This window comes from Mesoplodon bidens (assembly GCF_964165515.1).
Source record: "Mesoplodon bidens genome assembly, chromosome: 9".
Classification (NCBI taxonomy): domain Eukaryota; kingdom Metazoa; phylum Chordata; class Mammalia; order Artiodactyla; family Ziphiidae; genus Mesoplodon; species Mesoplodon bidens.
Genome location: NC_138166.1, coordinates 18,294,382 through 18,318,477, shown reverse-complemented (window position 1 = coordinate 18,318,477; position 24,096 = coordinate 18,294,382). Strand labels below are relative to the sequence as shown.

General features: G+C 45.5%; 1 protein-coding gene across 4 annotated transcripts; it reads left to right on the top strand.

Moving 5' to 3' along the window:
- Nucleotides 1–23,752, top strand: INHBA (inhibin subunit beta A). Of its 4 annotated transcripts, none has more exons than XM_081243992.1 (3): nt 1–149; nt 8,682–9,207; nt 18,389–23,752. In XM_081243992.1, exons 2-3 carry the CDS (start codon nt 8,820–8,822, stop codon nt 19,276–19,278), a joined length of 1,278 nt encoding a protein of 425 aa, XP_081100118.1. In that variant the 5' UTR covers nt 1–149; nt 8,682–8,819; the 3' UTR covers nt 19,279–23,752. The 4 variants fall into 4 exon arrangements, with proteins under 4 accessions (XP_081100118.1, XP_081100116.1, XP_081100115.1 ...); XM_081243990.1 differs by having other exon boundaries at nt 1–3,936; XM_081243989.1 differs by lacking the exon at nt 1–149 and adding an exon at nt 6,158–6,261.
- Nucleotides 23,753–24,096: the final 344 nt, after the last annotated feature.

The following is a 24,096-nucleotide window of genomic DNA, read 5'->3' as shown; positions in this document are numbered from 1 at the left end:
CTTGGGAGCAAGTTGTGGGGCATCTTTGTGGAGAGACGACACTGGATTAGGATCAAGATTTCTGCTTTTATCAGTCCGATGGCATCTATAGGCTAAGCCTATATGTCCTCAAGTCAGCATCATGGAACTTTTAACCCAAGGGCATCCAGGTAAGAACCACGATTAGGACAATCTGTTATCCGTTCTCTTGTAAGTACTTTTCGTAGTCTTCTGGGGCAATAGGAAGATCAACCAGATGTTTCCTGAATGGATTAGAACTGAGTTTTGATAAACAATTTGGACCTATATGTTGGTCAGGAGGGCCTTTGAGGGCATGTTTATTCCATTTGCATTAGTGTTGGGTTCTTTTTTTTCCCCTCTTTTTCAATATCTATTTTTCTCTAGAGGTTAAAAATGCTTATTTCTCTCTCTAGATTGAGTTTTTCACAAGTACTAACTGGGTACTTCTTGGGAAGAAATGCGGGCTTTTCTGAATCATTTGGTTTTTCTGAAGCATTTGGCCTTTGGTTCTAAAATAACCATTTACCTGAGGAGACTGTGATTCAGGCGTTGGAGTTGATGAGATGGCTTCCGAGTGTCTAAGACATTCCCCTCATGCTTTGTTCATCTCAGCGCAATCTCTTACGGACCCTCTCCTCTCTAGATGATCCAGGTCACTCAGGGACTAAACGATAAGCCTGGGAAATTGGCCTCATCATACGGACAACAGCATTTCACATCTAAGCTAGTTAGATCCAGGCAAATTCCCTTTTGTGGGTTTCACCAACATTTGTGGATGATGATGATTATTTTCCTTGATGTGGGATCCTTCACAACACTTCCCCCAACTCTCACAAGAAAGCAACACCTGAAGGGCCGTGGCCTTCCTAAGGAAGTCTGGAGAATATAATCTTGCTTGGAACATGCATTAGGATTTAGCAAAGCATTCTGTTTTCTCTCTGTGGATATTGATTGTGTGTCATTCCCCTGAGGTATTAAACAAATAAAATCAGCCACATCATATTTGTTTGCTCTGGGAGCAAGGCATGGTAATCTCACTTTTGCGAATTTAACTTCAGGGAATTCACTAGTGCATGGATTTCTCTGATACTGAATTGCTCAAATGAATAACTCATTCCTCATTCACTTTTTGTTTTCCATGATCTGTTGCCTCCTAACGACTTGGGTGGAGGCCAGCTCATCTCATTTTGTTGCTGGTCACCAAGATTCTGCTTTGGACTAGAACACAAAGCCACCAGGGAATACATGGAGGCCACACTGGAAAGTTGGTGAGGACGCCTGAGAGGTACCGTCACTGTGTCAGTATCTGCTGTGTGGTGTGGGCCTCCATTAATCAGGAAGCACAAGACACATGAGGAAGCAGAATCCCTTGAATTATTAGTCTCTTGCCTGGTTGCTAAGGCCCCTTGGGTCATGGATGGGAAGGAAAGTAGGTGAAACTTTTAAATGGTAACTCTAAACAAGGGTGTCTCAACCGCAAAGCAATTAACGTTTGGGGCCGGTAATTCCTCTCTTGTGAGGGTTGTCTTGTGCATTGTTAGGATGTTTAGCAGTATCCCTGGCTTCTACCCAGTAGAGGCCAGTAGCATCTCCCTTCCCAGTTAGGCCAAGCAAAAATGTCTTCAGACATGGCCAAATGTCTCCTGGGGAGCAAAATCATCCCAGTTGAGAACCACTGTTGTAGATGGAGAGATAGCAGTTTGTTTACTGGGGTTTTTGGTTTTTGTTTTTGTTTTTGCTTTTCTTTCCTTAGTCATTTTAGTTCTAGCATCTGGGTTCCCTTGGTTCAGATAAGGCACTTCCAAATACTCTTAAAACAGAGCAGTTGCGCATAGCACAGAGCCTCGTGGGATATTCTGGTGGTTCTCAGAGAAGTGGGAGGCTTAGGAATAAGAGTTTTGGATTAACTATTTCTGACCCTGTTGTCTTCTAATGAATTTTGGAGGGTTTTTAAAAATTGTATTTTACTGAGGTATAGTTGATTGACAGTTTCTGCTGTACAGCACAGTGATTCACTTACACGTATATATACATTCTTTTTTCATATTCTCTCCATTATAGTTTATCATAGGATATTGAAGTATACGGTTCCCTGAGCTATACAGTAGGACCTTGTTGTTTATCTATCCTATACATAATAGTCTGCATCTGCTCATCTCAAACTCCCAGTCCATCCCTTGGAGGAATTTTAATGTTTCCCTCTCTCTCTCTGTTTAGCTGTATTCATTCATTGATTTGACATAAAAGCAAACAGCTTCCTAACTCAGTTTGGAATGTGAAATGCTCATCCTTCATTGTCCCAAATCTCTCTACCTAACCTAGATCCCAGGCAATGGGCAGGCTCCAGCTGTCCAGGAAACAGGCAGGGGTTGCCAATCTTGTATTCAACCCAAACCATTTGATGAGACTCCAGAAATCTCGCTGCAGCAAATATCACTCTGGATCCCGCCCACGTTTTCTGGATCCCGAGCTGCCTCTCGAGGGAGTCCACTCCCCATCGGGGCAAGGTTTTCCTGCCTTGAGCCCAGAATAACACGTCAGCTGCTGAGAACACCTCGAGTCCTTTTGATTTCTCCTTCTAGTCACGTTTTATGTTCCGTTTCCCAGACGGGATGAACCAGAAATCATGCTTTTGGGGGAACAGATTTTTCACAGGAAGGAACTAAAACACCCTGAGTCGTCAGCAGCCTAGTCAGTGCTCTGAACCCCCCAGCCTCGTGCCATTTCAATTGAATCAGATGACAACTTCCCAGTCACCTGCTTGGGGCGTTCACGCCTCCTGGTGTTTTTTTTTTTTTTTTTTTTTTTTTTTTTTTAAACAGAATAACAGCAAGGCTAAAACCACAGAGCCATGAAAAACGGGCCCCTTTTCTAGGCCTGTCTCCTTGTTCCAGGAGTAGTGAGTAAAGAGACCAATTAATAGCATGGATGGAAGCCGAAGGACAGACGGTTTGCTTGAGAAGAAAAAATGAACATTCTCGCTCCTTGATCTATGCCAACTTTGTACGGGGACAGCTGTTGCCACGGGTAAACGCCACTATAGGTTAGCCGTGCCCCAAGGTGTGTGTCACCGCGGGCCCCAGGATGGCACCGGGACGCTGGTCTCTCCCCCGCTTACACCACTGAGCCCTTATCCTTAAAGGAACTTTGGGTTTTGACCAGCTCACTAATTGTGACTGAAAACACCAGCTTTCCCAGCAAGGCACAAGCCCTGGAGTTTCGCAGCAGCAAGACAGGCCCTAATTGCTCCATTTACATAAAAGTAGAAACATACAACTTCTAAATATACATCTCTGGCACATCGCGCCTTTTGCAATTACAGTAAAATAAGGTACCACAGTTTCCCTCCCGGCTCCTCGAAGCAAGCTGCTCCACCGGGTTCTCCAGGGGCCGCTCCTCCAGGCGAGAACAGAGCCCTGCAAAAGGCTCCAGCGAGGAGTCGGGGAGCTTTGTGAAGTCGCCAGTAAATCAGGCCGCCTGCACTAGGTGAAAAGCGCGGTGGCAGCGGGCCACCGCGCTCGCGCACTGGCTGGGAGGACCCGGCTCCGCGATCGGAAAGGGGACAGAGCTGGCGGGGCAGGAGCGCTCCCCGCGCGCGTCTGTCCGCCCCGGAGCCAGCCCGCAGGTCCCGGTCCCGGTCCCTGACATTGGCCGCGCTTTCAACCCTGGCCCTGATGGCTGGGTTCAGAGATTCCCAGCCGCCCTCACTGATCAGTGATTTTTCACCCCCTCCCTCTCTGAATTCTCTAGCTGCCAAAAGGGGGGAAAAAATCAAGAGCTGCTCTTAAAAGAAGTTGCCCTTGCTGGTGCTCGGGGTAAAAATAGAGGCGGCCGCTTGCGCACTGCTTGGCCCGGACTCCGGCCCCGCGAGCCGGGCCCGAGCAGCGGCCGCGATCCGGCGTGATCCCCGGGAGCTGCCAGCAGGTGTTGCTCAAGGTACAGTAGCAGGCCGAGCAGCGGGACCGCAGGGCCGGGGTCGGGGAGCCGCGGGGGGAGGGGGGCAGGAAGTGAAAGAGAAACCAAGCCGAGGAAGGAATGGGAGATGCGGATCAGGAGCTGGGCGAACCAGCTCCCCCGCCCCTGGGCCCTGGAGTCCGGGACGGAAAAGATCATTCCGCCATCCAGAATAGTCGACAGAAGTTATTTTAACCTGCCAACTTCCCCTCCCACTCCCACCTCATTTCCACTGAGTGAGGAGGCATTTCCAGCGTGGCTCAGCTCTGAGGCTGGGGATTCAGGTGGAGAATGACATCACAGCTGGTGGGCTGACCTAGGCAGGTGGGCCCTTCGGTGGCTTCCGTGGCCAACGCGATCTGAGTCACCCGAGAGAGGGTGTCTCCTCTGGTCGGGGTGCCGCAGATTCCTGTGACACATGTTCAGAGAGAGGCACCGGGGCATCTCAGAAATCGTATCACCTAGTATTTGCTGAGCACCGTGCTGGACCCTGCAGTGGAGTATTGTGGACCCCACTTTATAGATGAGGACACTGAGGCCTGATGTTCTTTGCTTAGTAAGCAGTGGCATCAGGGTCTCATCCGGGTTGGTTTGTGCCCCCAGACTCGTAAACATGGTGGTATTACCAGGACACCAACGTTCATGTTGGGGGGAGGGGTGCGTTTAGATGCCCGGCCGGACACTGCTGTCCTGGACTGCTCATGCGAAAAGCATGGGGAAGTTCCTTTCTTATAGAGGGGCTGGGTCCGTCCAGTTTGAAACTGATGGGCAGCTTTGGAGTTAACCAACACTGATCCAGTTTCTATCTTTCCTTCTCAGATTCCCTCTGTTCCTGTACAACCTAAAGATTTTATTTCCTACTTCATTTCTGCATATGCAATTCTGATAATACTCCCCCCACCCCAATACCCAGCTCAGCACCCACACTTTCTCTGTGTTTAGCCAAGACAGACCCCCTGAGACAGACTTCTGGTGTCCTAAAGGAACCTGCTTAAACTACACATCAGGAGGCCAGAGCCTCTATATTTTGCTTGTGGGCACAGTGAAAAGTTTATTTTATGCATGTTAAATCCTGCATACAAAACAGCATATCTGGTCATATGGCTTTCATTAGCTCCCAATTTTGCACATTTTATTCAACTTGTCATGAGTGCCCAGCTTAGGCTTCAGCTATACTCCTTCAAACAACCATTCCCCAGCATTCTTGTCTGAGGAGTCCTTTCTCCTGTGTTATTTCCCTGGCTTGCTAACACTGCCTTCTCCCTCCCCCAAAACACCCCGACCAACTTAACTCCTGTTTCAAGAAACGTTCACTTCTTTTCATTAATCTCATGTTATACTTGTAACAATTTAGAAATCATAGGACTTGACGTTCTGGTAAAGAAGAATGATGTAGTATTCTTTCTTTTTTTTTTTTTTTTTTTTTTTGCTAGTTAGACTGGGATTCTAAAGACTGGGAAGGATACACATAAAGTTCGCTAGCAGAGAATGACTATTTCCAAAGTTCTTGGTGATAAATGATTTATAAAGCAGGCATTCAATTTCAAGATGGAAAATAATAGTGTAAGTCAGCAGAGGGGAGATTATCAGCCTGTAAGTATACATATTTTCCTTTTCTTTTTCTCAATACAATATCTTATTTTTAAAAATTAAGTTATTCAAGATGGAAAATAATCATGTAACTCAGGGGAGGGGAGATCATCCCATATAGGTATACATATTTTCCTATTTTTTCCCCCTTCCTGAACTATCTTATTTTAAAAAGTAAACTCGGAATCTCTCTGAAGAGCACTGTGAATTTTTCTTCCCTGTTAGGAACAATAAAATACTTTGTAAATAGAGGCAACTTCATGAAGTAACAGATGTTTTATGTGAAGATATAAAACCAAGCCTGAATATAATGAGAAGTGTGTGCATGATTGGTCAAAGAAAAGTTGAAAGTTGGAACCTCAGTGAGATAGAGCTGTTGGATTCCGGGATTTTTCTAAAAGGGAGTCCAGTCAGTCAGAGGTTTTTCACTGCCTCAGTGATCACCCAGTAGTGTCACAGCAGCCAAGAAAGGCTTTCCATTAGATAATGAGTTATGAAATATGTCTCACACTGGAAAAACCAGTCATCTGCTGATGTCATGTTGCTCCTAACCAATCCCAAACAAAGCCCCAGCCCTCTTCTGCTTGACTGGTACCCGTGTGTGACTGTACAAATAAGTAGTACAGTATAAAACTGCTCAGTGCCAATAGCATGAAGAGGAACTTGGACAGCTCTTACCACATGAGACAAGAGTCTGCTGGTGAGAGGACCGGAAAGGTAATGCTTTTTCACTCTTACTTCTGAGCTCTTTCCACGTTCATAGTCAGGATGGTGAGCAGGAATTTACAACTTACTGGCACTTCCATGCAGATTGTGATCTGTACCTTTTTACATATTCAAGCCAGTTAGTAGAGCTTTTAATAGTAGAGCATGCAAATAGATTATGTGTTTCTACAACCCAGTTCAGCACCTCTATACAAGGACCTGTGCCAAAGAGAAAGCTGATTTTTAAGTTACATTCACAAACAGCAAATTCAGGGAACACACACAAACTCACATACAGAGAGAGTTCAAATGATGAGTTGCTCTTATCTAAATGCAGCTATTGGGACTCTCAAGTTGTTTGTCGTCATGAAACTTTGAGTTCTAGTTCAGCCTCTCTTGTAAAACTTAATTGGGCTACAAAATGCTTTGGGTATTGCATATGTGACGCCAAATAGGTAGATTATAAGTCTTCTATTTCCAGGGTATTTTATTAAGTGACAATTAACACAAATGCTTCCCCATTCTCTTTCACCATCCCCCAATTTAAAAAAAATTAGACTCTTTAGGGAAGGTCAACAAAATCTTAACAATAATAGCAGAGTGTAATTGATGGTAACAGAGAAAGTCTCGAAGGCAGATGCTTCAGCAAAGGGGGGCAGGGTATCCAATTCAGAAAAGCATTGTTACCTGTGCAAACTGTAATTGTAACGTAGTATCACACTGGCCTCACCCTCTTCCCCTTGCCCTCAGCTCTTATGCTTGCAAGTAATGCTGTTTATTAACTTTTCCCACCCAAAGTGCATTGCTTGACTCTAATGCTCTGAACACACTAGGTGTCAGATATAAGCTGACTGTATCTACAGAAACTGAGAGGGCTTATGTGTGGGGAAAAAACAAAACAAAAAAACCCGAGAGGGAAGGAAAGCTTTAACAGATGGACCTCTTAAAGATACTTCTGCAAGATAAAAGCAATAAGACAGAAAATGAAAAAAAGGGGGGAGCAGGGGGGAGGAGAATTTTAAAAACTCAGAGAGGCATTGTTTAAAAATTCACATTTTTCTTTTTCCGTGAACACTGAAATCCATGATGATTTCATCTGTGCTGTTCCTCTGAGAGAAAAAGAAGCCATCAGGAGGCCAGTCCGTGAACAGACTGGTCCGGGATGGGGGTAGGGGGCAGGCTGAACAAACTACCACATGACAGAGAAAATAATTTGCCAATATATTTTAGAGATTCTTTCCCCCTAGGACCAGTTATTCAAGTCACAGGAGTGCACTATTTGTATAAAATAATGTGGGAAAGGCCAACGGAATTTTGCATTTTGTCTGTGAAGTCAGGGCCAGCGGTGGTGAGCTGTCATCCTGGAGTGTGTGTGCCGGGCAGGAGGGGCGGGGGCTAAAGAGAGGGGGACAGAGCTTCACATGACAAGAGCATGTACCATGCTGCCTGCCTGCCTGTGGACCTTTCAGTGCCCGGCTGCATTTTGCAGTTGGGAAAAGTAGAGTGTATTATGTGACCCCAAACAAAAGTTCTATTGCACTCCCCTCTGATAGCCTGCCAGTGTTGACGGCCCTGAACGTTGAAATATGAATGAATGGGGGAAAAGGAGGGTCTGCAGGATTCCCTCTGGCCAGCACGATCAGCCTGCCCCCAGTGACTCCTCCTTCCGAGCCCCACCTTCCAGGCTGTGGCCGGGCAGGATGGAGGGGTGCTGGGGGCAGGCTGTTTCCGTCTGGTCCTCCCTGTCGATGGAGACAGGCCATTGATTGGGGCTTTGCTTTCCCCTGCAAAAGAGGAAGAAGGTGAAGCAAGGGGACTGGGCAGAGAAAGAAAGGGGCAAGAAGCAGCAGCAGCAAATCAGGAGACTTTCTTGCAGAAGGGAAAGTGGAACTCCAGAGGAGATCGGTGATATTTGAAGAGAGGTGTGTGTGAGGGAGCAGTGAGTAGAAGGCAGGCAGCCTGTCAGAAAGAGCTGTCCCTCCCCTTCCTAATCACAGCCTTTACTCACAGACAAACTCCCTCCCTCTCCCATTCACTCACTCACTTAGGGCCAATCACTCCCTCTCTCTCCCTCTCCCTCTCTCTCTCTCCCTCTCTCTCCCTCTCTCTCTTTCCCTCCTTCCCTCCCTCCCTCCCTCCCTCTCTCCCTCTCCCTCTCCCCCTCCTCTCCCTCTCTCTTCTCTCCCCCTCTCTCCTCTTTCCCAGTCTCTCTTTCCCTCCCATCCATTCTCTGTCTCTGTCTGTCTCCCCCCCCACCCTGTCTCTCCCTCCCTCCCTCCATCCCTCCCTCCCTCCCTCCCTCCCTCCTTCTCTTTTACTGGGAGACAGTCAGAACTCTCCTCCCTGACAGCTACAAACCTACAGCACTGACTGCATTCAGAGAGGGAACCTGCAAACAAAACTTCACAGAAAACTTTTTGTTCTTGTTCCAGAGAATTGACTGAAGAGGAGAAAGAAAAAAAAAAAAAACCCAAAAAGGAGAAAAAAAAAAAAAAAACCTGTGCGTGAGTGGGGGGGGAGGAAAAGCAGAGCCTTTAAAAAGGGCAATCACAACAACTTTTGCTGCCAGGATGCCCTTGCTTTGGCTGCGAGGATTTTTGTTGGCCAGTTGCTGGATTATAGTGAGGAGTTCCCCCACCCCGGGATCCGAGGGGCACAGTGCAACCCCCGACTGCCCGTCCTGTGCGCTGGCCACCCTCCCAAAGGACGTACCCAACTCTCAGCCGGAGATGGTGGAGGCCGTCAAGAAGCACATTTTAAACATGCTGCACTTGAAGAAGAGACCCGATGTCACCCAGCCGGTACCCAAGGCGGCGCTTCTGAACGCGATCAGAAAGCTTCATGTGGGCAAAGTCGGGGAGAACGGGTACGTGGAGATAGAGGATGACATCGGCAGGAGGGCAGAAATGAATGAACTTATGGAGCAGACCTCGGAGATCATCACGTTCGCGGAGTCAGGTGGGTGCCGGCCCTGGGGGGATGGGGCGGGGGGGTCACGTTGCTCTGACAGTCCTGGGAGCAACTTCTTGCCCTCCAGGGGTACCCTGCCGGGCAAGGTCAGGAGTTATTAGGGGACGGCAGGGGAGGGCGAGAGGACCGCACAGAGCTGGGTTCCTGGGCTGAGCCCCGGCAGGAGGTGGCTAGGTCACACTTGCGTATCTCAGCCCGTCGCCCCGGAGGAAGCTCTCGGCCGGATCTGGAGCAGGAAGCCGCTCTGAGAGAGGCTCCCTCGGCCTGCCGGGGAAACCAGATCAGAGCAGCCCGGAGGAAAGCCGGGGCAATTTTCGGGTGCTGGCCGCGGGGAGGGGGGGCGTCGGGGGGAGCCTGGAGGCTTCCGGACCCCATCCCAAGTTTTTACTGGGGGGAGGGGAGGGGCGGCGAGCGCGGGATCGGGGCGGCATGGCACAGATGAAGTCATTGTCTTAAAAACAACCCCTTTTCTTTAAAAAAATCCAATCAGGGGCCACATCCGAGAAGCAGGGCATATTAGTGACAGTCATTTTGACCTTTAGAAACTCTGCCTGTAAGAGCACAAGCATCACAGGCTAGGCAGCGAAAAGCAACTTTGGGGGGCTGGGGGGTTAGGGAACAGATGACATTGAACCAGCAGTCCCTTTCGGAGCACTGACTTTTGCTCTTTGAACCAAAAAAAAAGAAAAAAGAAAAAAAGAGTTTTGTTCTCTGTAAAGTTACTAAGAGCTCTCGGCCAAGGAATGCAACCTTGACAAAGTGTTCTCAGATACTAGCTGAGCGCTCCCTCAATCCTTAAGAGGAAGAACTTTAATAAATAGATTCTCATCGTTGGCTCAGGACCGAGCTAACCTGTTGCTGAAGAAAAAAATTACCTGTCAAAAGGGCGGGCTGGAGACCCTGGGGGCCAGGTTATTTTTACAGTTAGGTGACCCAGATCCTTTTGCCAGCCTACAAGCCCCTGCATGCAGCCCAGGCACACAGATGTGCTAATTTCATGTTACTTTCGTGGTAATGCCAGGATAAAGAACGGTCTCCCTTGCCAAATCCATTTGAAAGGAATGCCATTGTTTTGTTTGGTGGAGCATATGGCCAGTAAAGTATGTGCCGGGACTCCCAGCATTGCTGTTTAAAAGTTTGCCGCAGTAGTATAAACAATTAAGGCAACACTCAGAATTTCCAGTCCTGAAAACCTGTTGACTCAGATGTTATATTTCCAAGAAAACCATGAGAGACCTGGGCATCCTTCTGGGGGAGATAGCTTGCAGGCTTGCTGGCTTCCCCTCGTAGGAAAAGCCCTGGTGTCCTGCGGGCAGTTTAGCTGTCTCACCAGAAGCTTCTTTCTTTTCAAGAACGTCTGACTTCCTTCGCTTAAAGCTTTTTTTTTTTGATGCAGCTGCAAAGGACATAATACTTTTGACTTTACCTTGTGAAGCTTATTGAGTGAAAAACGGCAGGTTGGAGTTTTTGAGTTGCCACCTAGTTTTTCTCAACCATTCCTGGTGTCCTGAGCAGGGAATGGATTCCAGTGGTCTAGGGACTGCTTCTTCTGCCACAGAGGGACCCTATATATGTTTCTATATACCAGTTGCCACACAGAATGGCCTTAATTGCAGCTCTTCCTCAATTGGCTTTTCCCACATCATATGACTAGGTAGACCTCTGCCTTTGGCCACTTTTAACTCTACGCCTGATGCTAGCAATATGCCCACTTTCTGACTTCTCTGACTTGTGTAGCAAATCACTCTCTTGGCATTGAGAGATTTTGCAGTAAAAGAATTTGACTTTTTACCTCCTTCCTTACTTATGGCCCTCATCTCAGTGCCAATCTTTTTCTCAGTTATATGAAATCTCGTCATTTTTCAAAAGATCTTTTCTGGTAGGTGTTTAGTTTGAAAGAAATTGAGCTACTTTTTGAAAAGGTGGATTCATTTGACTCACATGTTGACTAAAGTTTAAGGTCTGTATTGCAAACGTCCTCCTGGTTGAGTTTACAAGTTGACTTTGGGCGAGCCGCTGGATTCTTAGAAAAGGTTTATGATGCGCTTGCTCGTTCTTCTCGTTTGAGAAGTTTCACGCCTCAACTTTAAGTCGATTTTGTATGATTTCACAAAAACGACTGCTCTGTGGACAATCTACTCTCCAAATAGAGTAAGTACCATGTGAGTATTTTGCTGTTCTTTTGCTGACCCAGGGAAGAGATTTATCTTCGGGATGATTGTAGTGAATATACGAAAATGTCTTGTTACTTTGGGAACAGTTCAACCTTAGCAATGCTCAAAGGACGTCAAACGTCAAGGTTCTGGGGGTTAGCAAAGGGCATGCATTTTTCTTTTCTTTAGAAACTGTTCTGTACAGCATAGAATCCAGTCAGTCAGTCATCTGTCACCTGCATGCATGTCACAGATGTTCACCCCTAGATGCATCCTTCAGCCTCAAGATTCCTCATTTGGGGATTCCTGTTTAATTGTGGCCTCTGCTCATCAGGATGGTTGAATAAGGCCAAGACATGGCCACTGCAGTTGAGGAACTCCAAAAACTCAAGTGCCAGGAACTTGTTGAACTGAGTCTGTCCCCTTGTACTTAGGTGGAAAGCACCCCATCTTGGTAAAGCTGATATGAGTTGTTATTGACTAAGCAGCGGAAGCCTTGCCCTCAGGCTCTCTGACATGTATTCCCACAAACAAAAATGATTTTCAAGTCTGTCACCCCAGATTGCTCACTGAGGTGACTGTATTCTTTGCAAGGCTGGCAACAGAATCCTTTGCTGTTTACTTTAACACCTTAAAGGAAAGGAGGAAGAGATGGGTAGGGCCAAGCCAACTATCACCAGAATTGTCACTGAAGTCAAAATCAGTGGTCTTCTTGACCGCTCTATCTTAATTTCTCTCTCTTTTTTTTTTTCATTTGTGACAATAGCTGGTCAAAGTACAATAACACTGTATCCTTGAGTCCTCCTAGGAGGCCAAATTTATACTCTGATTCTGGTAATGAAGTTAGCAATTGATAGCACTTGTTGAAGAACGGATAGGGGAAGAAAGACAAATCAAGCACCAAGAAATAGAAAATGCTTACATAGCCCAGCCATGTGGGTTTGAAAGCAACACATAAAGCTCCTCCCTTGGAAGATAACTAGGTACAGAAGATTTGAGTTAGAGATGTACACAAATGTTCCCAAACAGGGGTCGAAGGCAGCTTGCTGGGATGACTATTTTCCTCCACCCCAAGAAAGCCGTCTCAAGGTGGAGTTGACTCCCATTACCCCACACCAGTCTTCTGAACTTGCCTGGGAATTCACCCTCACTGGAGGGTGTCTTTAGGGGTTACACACTTTCTTCGCTGAATAATGGAAATGATCGGCCACAAGAGGGCGCATTCCAAAGACTTTTGCTCCGTAACCAGTTAATCTTTTAGGGAAACACAATTTCACCTACTGGAAGCCCTAGCCTGAATCGCCCTAATCTTGGTGATTATCAGCTACCCCCTCCTACTTATCATTCTGCAGGAAAAGTTAGGATTTTATGGGTTGGGAGGGACATGACTACTACCTGTAACATTTTAAATGAGACAGAAGGAAAGGAAATGGGAATTCTAGTGATACATGTGAACATTCCGGAGCTCTATGGAAGACAGAGGAATGATAAATTTCAGAAGCAAACAAAGCAGAGCGGGGAGAAATGTGACCATGAATCATCAGCAATACTGCTTTGCTCACACATCTCTCCCTAATACGGCCGCCTGGGCTTTTACAAAAAAAACCTCTTCCATCTCCCCTGATGTGGTCGTCTAGTTGTCCTGTCTTATCAACGGTTTTCAACAGCGACAAATGACAAGTGACTTCGAACAGGGAGGAGAAAGTCTATTTATTTAACACCTTGTGGGAACAGAGCTTACGGCTTTGGAGGATGTGTTTGTTTCTGAACCGGGAGTGTTAGAGAGAAATGGTTAGAAAAAGATGTGAAAAGAGATGTGTTAGTGGTTTGGGCCCGTGGAGGAGGTGCATTGGAGTCTGGTTGTGGGTAGAGCGTCAGGGTAGAAATGCAGTTTTCATAGTTGGAGAAGCCAGGAATCGTACCTTCCCAGGACTTTTCCTGAAAACACGTATTCGTCTTGCCCCCTCTTCTGTTAAAATATACTCAGGCACGATCTCCTAGCTGTAGTTCAGCATGCTTCCTACCCAACTGATTCCTAGCTCCAAAAGCCATAGTGTAAGAGTTCTCAGGAACTTTGAAAGAAGTCTCTGAAAGACTGTGGGTTGAACCTTCCGAATTTTTTTCTACTTCTTTTAGGAAACTAAAATCCCTTTCTCTCTAAATATTTAAACTTTTTCATCACCCTTTAAATGAAAGATGCAGGAATGTGGCTGAGCATTTACAATTCAATAGCTCATCCTAAGAAAAGATATTCAGGCTAAAAAAATCAAAAGCTAATTTATAACCAAACTTGTAGTTCTGCTACAGGCAAGACCCTCTCCTGTAGGTTAAAGGAGGCATAACCTTTAAGGCCTTGCTGGCTGCTTTTTGCAGAACCCCCTGGAAACAGTCCAAATGCAAAATTAGTGCTTCAGGGAACACACATGCTAGCTCTGTGTTCTCCCACCAATGACTATACCACGCCTAGGCACAGGGAAACCTTGGTGAAGGACGGAAAATTAAAGTCATAGCCGCGTTTTACGCCGAGGCTTCCCTCCACCCGCCATGCCATGGTGACTTTAACTTTTCCATGAACAACAAGGCTCTTTACATTAACGTTAGGGGTTTAATCATTACCCACATGGAGACGGGCAGCAACTTTGAGCAGGACCCCGGTGAGGAAAACACCATATCAAAAATGAAACACTGCTGCTTGTTACTATTGCTTATTTCATTGGAGTTGTTCAGGCGCACCCGTGAACCTGAGATGCTGGAGGGGGGCTGTGGGGAGGATGAGCAGCTTTTTGTATCCTGATGTGGGCGGAGGGGAACAGTCAGGAGCTTGGCTGCTTAACCCTTGGCATGCCGGTTCAGTGAGTGAGTTCTTAAAAACACTTGAAAAATTCTGAAAGCACAAAAGCAAAGGAAAAAATGTGCTTTCAGGTGTTTTCCCTTCCAGCCTTCCAAAGTCTTTCCTCCCGTCCGGCAACATTTCTGAGGTGTTCCCTATGAGGTGCAGTAGTCATCCCTCCTACCCACTTTTAGGCCCTTTTTTTTCTCTCCCTTGGGTATGTGTCCACCTAGCTCAAGAGAGGTTTAAGTGATGAAATATTATCACCCACATGCGTTTGCGTGGGACTTTCTTAGTGAATTACTCAGGCGGATCAGGCTGTGATACAAGCCTTGCTCACAAGCCTCGGGAGAGAAAAAAATAGCAGAGGACGAAAAGAATATTATCAGAGAGTAGGTAATGAAAGGTTAGCAAAGCCTCCAGCTATATCTAGATAGGTAGGCAACAGTGTAGGAACCCAGTGCACACCTGTATAAACTGATGCTGTACCACAAAGCACTATGGGAAGACTTCCATTCCGAGATTTTATAGCAGGAGATATTTAAGTCAAACCTGAAACTGACTAGCAATTGATCCTAAACACCTCAGCCTTAGGCAACCTCCTTCCATTTTTCGAGTTGCTGTGCGTAGAGATTTGAGGATTGGAGCATCCTGAAAGCATCACTGCAGTATAGCCGTCTATCTCAGGTAAAACACAGATAAAGCAAATATAATCAAGTGACTACTTCTATTTCTCATGCCTAAGAAATTTGAGGGTTGTAATATCTTTCTGAGACCTACAGCCCTGGTATATATGAATTCCATCCAGCGTCTAGCTGTCTCATTTTCCCCACCCCCTTCTGCAATGAAAGCTAGATGTAAAAGAAAAAAAAACTATGCACTGCTGAATAAGTCAGAATACAATAGAACTTTGAAAATGTACCTGCATGTAAGGTAGACATTAGGAAGCCTTGAATCTCTCTTCCCCCTGTTCTCCTGAGCATTATGGCAACAGCATGTTCGTGAAATTGGATCTCAGTTTTATTTTTTTTCCCTGATAAAACCTCATGCAATATACAAATAGCAGTTCCAGAAATGGACACCAGGAGAAGGAGGCGACAGGCATGTCAATTAGTAGGGGGAAAATCCAAATGTCAGAAATATGGGGGAGAGATCCGTACGCAGGCAGTGGAGGCAAATACAGGGAACCGAGTCTTTCTGCTCAGATCATTAAACCGATGCCTATTTCAGCACGGTGCCTCTTCCCAGTACGCAGGCGATGCCATGCAGTTAATTACCAGCCAGGACCAGGATGAAAGTCATTTTAGGATGACTCTGTGATCCTAATATAACAGCACCTGACACATTGAGCCCCCTCTAATGAGGACTCTCTTTGTACAATCCTCTCTCAGGAACACTAAATCATTTGCTTCCAAGTACGGCTGCCTGTGAAGAAGGAGCGGAGGCATATCTTGCGTTAGAAACCAGCTCTTGTGAAATGAGGGGCCGCCCTGCAGGCTGTTCCTGGAAGCAAGGGGCCTCGGCCTCGCTGACCCTCCAAAGGCCATTTGCACGCGCTGTCGCTGGTACAGGTCGGCCAGTGAGCATCTCACCACCTCCTCCCAGCGTGTGTAGACTTCTCTGGATTTTATTCCAGGAGAGTCCGGTGTGGGTGGGTCCACCCTGCCGCCTGGACCCTCTCATTACCCGGGGACCATCTCCCTTCACCCTCAGCGCCCCACTGGCAAGCACGAGTTACAGCAGAGCAGAGCCTGTGGGAATGAGTTACGTCAAACCCAGAGGGCTCTCCCAGCCTGGGGACGGACAGACTCTTCCGTTTCACACTCTTTCCTAGAAAAACAGAACAGAACCGTGTGGCCTCTGGCTTCTCTAATTTTGCAGCTACTACCTCTTTGTCTTTAGAGTGGCACCCTGTGCGGTTTAGGGTTTCAGAAGCCGGCCGGGGGGTGGGGTGGAGGCGGAAGCAGAAGGGAGAACAGCGGGGAGCTTGTTAACATCCTCCGTGGAGCAGGGCGGATGTGCCGGAGCTGGAGGGGACCACACTCTCCTCCGGGCCGGTTCGCAGAGTCTAGGGCAGCTTCCGGCAGCTTTTTCCTCCGGTCTCGGCAGGACCCTACCACGTTAAGTCTACAGCCGACCGTCTTTTTAGATTTAAATGATGAAGCTCGGTCTCCTGCACTCTCCTCTTTTGCTTTCTTAGAAGACAAACAATAACGACCATCCCCCTCCCCTCAACCCCCCCTCCACCCCGCCGTTTTTTTAGCAAAGGAGAGTAAAAAAAAAAAAAGTCATCATGCTTCCTAAAAAAAGACAGTTTCCTCCTCTGACTGCTCCCCGCTCTGGTGATCTAATCATAAACCTAACTTCATGATTCATTTCAACTCCCGCCAGAGATGCGAGGTCTACCCCTCACCACCACCGCCATCAGGGCCAGTGTCCTCGCAAGTTTATACAGAGATGCCGGAGCACCTTTCCTATGCAAACCTTCTCGGCCCCGGCCTCCGTGAATGTACCACTAGCACAATCACACTGTGCAGAGTGTGTTAAATTAAGAACAGAATCTACAGCTCGCCATGCACAGAAGAGCCTGCTTTCTGCCGCAGAGAACTTGAAACCGGGCCTAAAATTTATAGTACCGTAAACATCTCAGGGCTGCGAGTGATAAGTATGGCTGGGTTTCCGTTCGCTATAGAAATCCAGGCAGGGAGACCCCACCACCACCACCACTCCCCAGGGAGCTGTGAGTTCTAAGATGAACTTTCAGATGGTTGTCAGATTTGGACCTCGGGATGCGTGTACTCAGAGTGGGCAGCAGGTACATGCCGGCAGTGGTCTGGGGAATGTCAGGGGTAGGAGATGGATCTCTTCATCTAACTCAGTGCTAAGGGCGCCTCCATGTGTTAATAAGGAAGCAAGTAATTGCCTACTTTCTGCTACATTCTGGGCTATGACAGTGAGGGACACAGACAGGACCTCAGACCTGGGGCGTCCTAAGCTAGACTGGCAGGGGGGTGTGGGTGGAGATGTCAGAGGTGGGCTTAGGAAGAGGGTCGTCCCGTCTGAAAACTGAAACCTTATTAAGGGCAGCCACTGAGGATGGTGTTTTGGGGGCAGGGGTCTTCTCGGCAGAAAGAACAGCAAGTGTCACTGCCTGGAGGTGAGAGATTGTATGAGATGCTCATGCTGCGTGGCTGTACCATGAGCATGGGGCAGTGGGAGACAGCTGAACTGGAAGGCCGGAGCCGCTCAGGCAGAGCCCAGAGTTCTGTGCAGTTTCTGTTTTATACTGAGGGCAACACGAACTCAGTAAAGGATTGGAAGGAACAAGTGATGCAAACAGATATACCTTTGGGAAAGATCTCTTTACCTGCTTAATGGAGAAATGATGGGAGAGGGGGCCTGACTCCATGCCGGCCTGGCTGCTTGCACATAAAAGAAAAGGCTGTTGCAGTGACCTGGGAAAGGAATGATGGGGTGTGGAGTGGGTTGTGGCCGAGGAGGAAGAGTAGGCTAGCTCTGTGGGTACACGCCATGCAGACTTACACAGCGGGGTGTGTGTGTGTGTGCATATTTGTGTTGGGGATAATAGTATTTCCACAGCTTGCTAGAGTTTATAGTGTGTCTTCATCTATGTTATCCCACTGGGTCCTTCCAAACCTATGGGATAATGGGTCAAATGTCACTATGTCATTCCCATTTTATAAAAGATGAAACTGAGGTTATGTTCGTTAGTTCACAGACCCAGTCTCCCAGACACACTCAGATCCAGACTCTCTTCTTTCTAGAGCAAGAGTTGACAAACTTTCTCTGGAAAGGGCCAGAGAGTAAATCACTTAAGCTTTGTGGGCCAGACGGATGCTGTCTGTCACGGCTCCTCAAATCCAAGTTCTAGTGCAAAAGCAGCTGTAGACAACCTATAAAGAAATGAGCCTAGCTGTGGGCCAGTAAAACTTTATGGGCACTGAAATTTAAATTTCATATAATTTTCACATGTCACAGCATCCTAGTTTTCTTCAACCGTTTAAAAATGTCAAAACCGTCCTTAAGATCTGTGGGCCTTCGTTTCAGGAGCCCGGTTGGAGAGGGTCTGTAGCAGAGGCCCCCATGCTTGCCTGAAATTAGGGAGTGGCCATGAACCCCAGAACTAACCGTATCCCTGCTCTCTCTTGTGCTGTTTCGTCCTCAGGCACAGCCAGGAAGACGCTGCACTTTGAGATTTCCAAAGAAGGCAGTGACCTGTCCGTGGTGGAGCGTGCAGAAATATGGCTCTTCTTGAAAGTCCCCAAGGCCAACAGGACCCGGACCAAAGTCACCATCCATCTTTTTCAACAGCAGAAGCACCCGCAGGGCGGCTGGGACGCAGGGGAGGAGGCCGAGGAAGTGGGCTTAATGGGGGAGAGGAATGAAGTGTTGATATCAGAGAAGGTGGTGGATGCTCGGAAGAGCACCTGGCACATCTTCCCCGTCTCCAGCTGCATCCAGCGGTTGCTGGACCAGGGCAAGAGCTCCCTGGACATTCGGATTGCCTGTGATCAGTGCCACGAGACCGGCGCCAGCCTGGTGCTCCTGGGCAAGAAGAAGAAGAGAGAAGAGGAGGGGGAAGGGAAGAAGAGGGACGGAGAAGGAGGGGCGGGAGGGGACGAGGAGAAGGAACAGTCGCACAGACCTTTCCTCATGCTGCAGGCCCGCCAGTCTGAAGACCACCCTCACCGGCGCCGGCGGCGGGGCTTGGAGTGTGACGGCAAGGTCAACATCTGCTGTAAGAAACAGTTCTTTGTTAGTTTCAAGGACATTGGCTGGAATGACTGGATCATCGCTCCTTCTGGCTATCACGCCAACTACTGCGAGGGTGAGTGCCCCAGCCACATAGCGGGAACGTCGGGCTCATCGCTCTCCTTTCACTCGACGGTCATCAACCACTACCGCATGCGAGGTCACAGCCCCTTTGCCAACCTCAAGTCGTGCTGTGTGCCCACCAAGCTGAGACCCATGTCCATGTTGTACTACGATGACGGTCAGAACATCATCAAAAAGGACATCCAGAACATGATCGTGGAGGAGTGTGGGTGCTCATAGAGCCCCAGCCCAGGGGGGACGGGAGCAAGATGGTCCGGAGAAGACAGTGGCGACATGAAGACATGTTTAAGGTTTCTGACTGAAACAACCGGAAGAATAGAAATTAAAAAAAAAAACAACTAAAAACTGAACCTGAAGCAGATGAAGGAAGATGTGGGGAAATTCCTTAGCCAGGGCTCAGAGATGAAACAGTGAAGGAGGTGGGAATGTGGGGGGAGAGGGAAAATGGGGTGCCCATCACTTCTCCCTCCAGCGTTCAAGGGGTGAGAGCAGTTGCTCAAATGGGAATATTGTCCTCTCCTTTTCGGTTCCTTTTCGGTATGAGCCTCGAAGTCAACCTGTCCGGTCTGCAGTAATGTGGGCTGACACAACCCAAATAGCATCTAGAAAGCCATGAGTTTGAAAGGGCCAGTTATAGGCACTTTCCCACCCAGTAACCCAGGTCGTAAGGTATGTCTGTGTGACCCTCTCTCTGTGTATATCAGCCCATGCACACACACAAAGACACAACCGCACACAAACACACACAGCCCACCACACACACGGATACACACACAGACACATACATCACACAGCACACACACATGCTGCACAAAGACATGCACACCCCCCACACATGGACACACACACCATACAGACACCACACACACAGGCATTTCCACACCACACCACACACACATGCACACACACATTCTGGTAAAAGAACACTAGTGTGCAGGTGGTCACACCTTTTTCTGCACCACTTCCACAACAAAACAAAAACCAACATGAAAAAAAAATTGAGAACAAGAATGGGAAGCGTGAAAGATCAAGGATAAAAGATACCAAGTTACATTTCGTTAAGGTGCTTATGATATTAGAACTATGCAACCTAATAGGTTTGAAACTGTTTACCTGAGAGAGAACAAAAAAGAGAGACTTTTTTGTATTGGAAGTAACCTGATTAATTTTTATTTTCTTCAAGGAGAGATACTTGAAAGGAATATGTTTGTCCATCTGTTGGATCCAAACATTTCTATATTTTGTAAATGTTGTGTTTTTTTTTTAATCGTTTACTATTTGCACTACAATGGTGTTCGACCTGTCTAATCCTTATTTAACAAGTATTTTCTTTGGGTGGGGCGGGGCGGGTTCTGAGCTGCACTTAATGTGAGCTATAAAAGAACTGCTACAGCACACAAAATAGCTATTTTTATTATTATAATTCTAATTATTATTATTATTTTGTACCTTAAAAAATAGACACATACACCAAAGACATTTGTGTGAGCCTTTAAACAGTCTGTCTGTGGTTGGTATCATTCACCGTCGATGAGTCAGGGGTTGGGATCCAAGGTTGAGTAAGGTGGATTGTGTTCAGGCTTGAAAGACCTGAGAAGTTTGGTTTTTTGACTCCTTTTACATCCATGAAACAGGACATTTCATACTGGATGTACAGTAGTTGTACACTGTTGGCTATCAAGTTCAATCAGATTCATGGAACGCTCCATGCTTGTATGTGTATATATACAGTGCTCGGGCACATGCATGTCTGTGTGTATGTATACATGTGGCGCATCGTGTCCATACACATTTTAAGCACTTCAGGCTGTCATTTTTTAATGTTCTTAAAGCAATGAATGTTTGTGTGCAAAACACAGTATTTTTAAGAAGGATAGGCTATCGTTTTTGCTTTTACTCTGAACTAGGTGGGCACATTTCAGAAATTTGGATGGGAAAAAGCCTCGGAATTCCAGTGAATATTCAACAAGACCCTCTTTCAATGTACAGGGATCCAATTCCCTCCTCTTTCTTGTCCTCCACCCCCATTCTACAAGTTATTTACTCCCCGCTGGGAAAACAAAACAGGAAACTCATGTTCAATCTAGGCTGATTATTTTTGGATAACATATATATTATCTGTTGGAATCAATCTTAAATCAGAAGCTTTTCAGACAGAAATTAACCTTTAGGTCAGGATAAAAGAGGTGGTTGTGTTTTGGTTTTTTTTAATTTTTTTAATTTTTTTTATGATTAAGGCCTGGTTGTGAGAAATACTACCTGCACAGCTGGGCTCAATTATCATGTTGTAACTAGTAAAATGATAAATAATTTGGGGAAAGGTGTTTAAGAGAGTAGGAGTAAGGAAAAGAATGGAGAGCAGGGATGGGGGGGCAGTAGTCAAAATTGCGAATATTTTAATTTACAGCCAAAACTCTTGATGTAGAGATAGGTATGCGTTGATTTGGATGTAAGAAGGAAAAAACCCAAAAAACAAAAACCACTTTGTTTTATAAATATCAAAGTACATGCTTAAAGCTAAATTGTTACCAATTTATTCTACAGTATTTAGCTTGCCTAGATCAGAAACTATTCATTTATGTGCTTTTAAAAATACAGAACCTTATTTGTACTGACTTGTTTGAAGTTTGCAAAAATTGGAAAAACAAAGTCTAATTCAGAAAATTACATTATTAGCATTTTGCAAAATATTGAAGCTTTCAGCCCTATGTCAATTCATAGATTTTTAAAAAATATTAATAGTAGGAAAATAAAATATCCATGAGAAACCAAATATTACTCAAGGTGGTTTAGCTCTTCTTGAGAAATAGACCAGATCAGTCTGCTATCACATTCGGCTGTATGGAGGCAGATTTAATGTTGTTACCTGGCTATATTTACTAAAGTCTAGAGGTTGGAGGGCTTTTTGAACTGCCTCTTTTTTTGGCACTGGAACTAATGGGAACCTGTAAATAGCCTGGGAAACCAAGTCGTAGTTCACTGTGTGATAACAGAGCTGGCCCAGGCAACGGCCAAAGCAAAAAGAGGTTAAAAAAACAGCTGATCCCCCTTTGTGGCTTCCATTCGTCTCAAATACGTATGCCATCTACTAAAGCCTTTAAGTCCTGGACCTACTGAAGGTACGATGGAGTTTGATGAGTGGCCACAGTAATTAGAAGCAGAGCTAAATGATATTCCATATGACAATATTTTAATGGGAAGATTTCATTTATATTAAATTACACATCTTTGAACTTTAACCAAAATATTTCATTAAGTGTATACGGTCTTGAAATAAAGTGATAAATTACTACTATCTTTAATAATCTTGGAAGTTATGCAACTCTGCGAACAGCCACACTTTTCATGGAATAGCATGAGGTCAAAAGAAAAAGCTTTTAAATTCTACCAGATTGGGTCTTCCTTGTCTGCTTTCCTAAAACAAGTGTGGCTTCATCTGATCTTTGCATCTCTCTACTCTTTCTGTAGGGCCATCTCTAGGCTTTTAAAAATCTACCCACACCAATCTTCAAAGCTCTGAAAAGCCTTTATTACCAAATATTTTTTTAAGAATGATAAATATGTTGTAGACTGGATTAACATTTTCTTTTCTTTTCTTTTCCAAAAAGTAAGGTGAATTCTGGCACACTGAGTTGGGATTTTCTTGTCCCTGAAGATCAACCAATTTCATACTTATTTAAGATTGATTCCACACTCTGATTTTAAGGAGAGTACCTACCTTCTCCTCTTAGATAGAGCAAGTGAATTTTTTGTCACCCTCGTGGGATTGGACATCAAGATGACTCTAAAAATCAGAGAAGGTATTAAGCTTAGATTCAAATTATCATGTTCACTTGATAAAATGATTTCCTGTGGGCCTTTTGGCGACTTCCCTTTTCAAGGTAGAGAAAACTTAGTCACCCTGAAAACCTACACAATAAATGGAACTTGTAGAAGTGGGCAGAAGTCTTGGGGGTGGACACTGTGTGTGTTTAAATTAAACCCTTTATCACTGAGAAGCTGTTGTATGGGTCAGAGAAAAATTAATGCTTAGAAGCTGTTCACGTCTTCAAGAGCAGAAGCAAACCACATGTCTCAGCTACATTATTATTTATTTTTTATGCATAAAGTGAATCATTTCTTCTGTATTAATTTCCGATGGGGTTTACCCTCTATTTAAATGCTTTGAAAAACAGTGCATTGACAATGGGTTGATATTTTTCTTTAAAAGAAAAATATAATTATGAAAGCCAAGATAATCTGAAGCCTGTTTTGTTTTAAAACCTTTTATGTTCTGTGGTTTATGTTGTTTGTTTGTTTGTTTGTTTTATTTTGATTTTTATTTTGGTTTTTTTTTTTTTTGGTTTTTTTTTTTGGCATACTACATGCAGTTCTTTAACCAATGTCTGTTTGGCTAATGTAATTAAAGTTGTTAATTTATATGAGTGCATTTCAACTATGTCAATGGTTTCTTAATATTTATTGTGTAGAAGTACTGGTAATTTTTTTATTTACAATATGTTTAAAGAGATAACAGTTTGATATGTTTTCATGTGTTTATAGCAGAAGTTATTTATTTCTATGGCATTCCAGCGGATATTTTGGTGTTTGCGAGGCATGCAGTCAATATTTTGTACAGTTAGTGGACAGTATTCAGCAACGCCTGATAGCTTCTTTGGCCTTATGTTAAATAAAAAGACCTGATTGGGATTTATTATTTTTATTTTTTTGTCTTATTGGTTTCCCAAGATCAACCTTGCACACATATTGCCACGTCATTTGCTGGGTGATAATTTCATTTCTACTGTAATTATCTGGAAGAGTATGAGAAAAATCAAATGGGTGAGAGAGAACAAGAGCTGAATTGAGAGAGCGCATATAGAAAAAGAATATATATTGCTGTGGCAGAGGTTTGTAATGGGCTGCAGGTACTTGGACCAGCAATATTTATATTCGATTCATTTTTTTAAATTTCCCATTTCTCAATGGGAAAATTCTTGTAGTGGCAAGTAACATGAAATAAAGAGACATTCCCTCTTTCCCTCCCTCCCTCCCACT

What these genes read in the sequence shown, in the direction of transcription:
- INHBA (XM_081243992.1), top strand. Translation starts at nt 8,820, where the DNA reads ATGCCCTTGCTTTGGCTGCGAGGATTTTTGTTGGCCAGTTGCTGGATT. An exon ending in CATCACGTTCGCGGAGTCAG is followed by an intron (nt 9,208 to 18,388) that starts GTGGGTGCCGGC and finishes TTTCGTCCTCAG; the next exon opens with GCACAGCCAGGAAGACGCTG.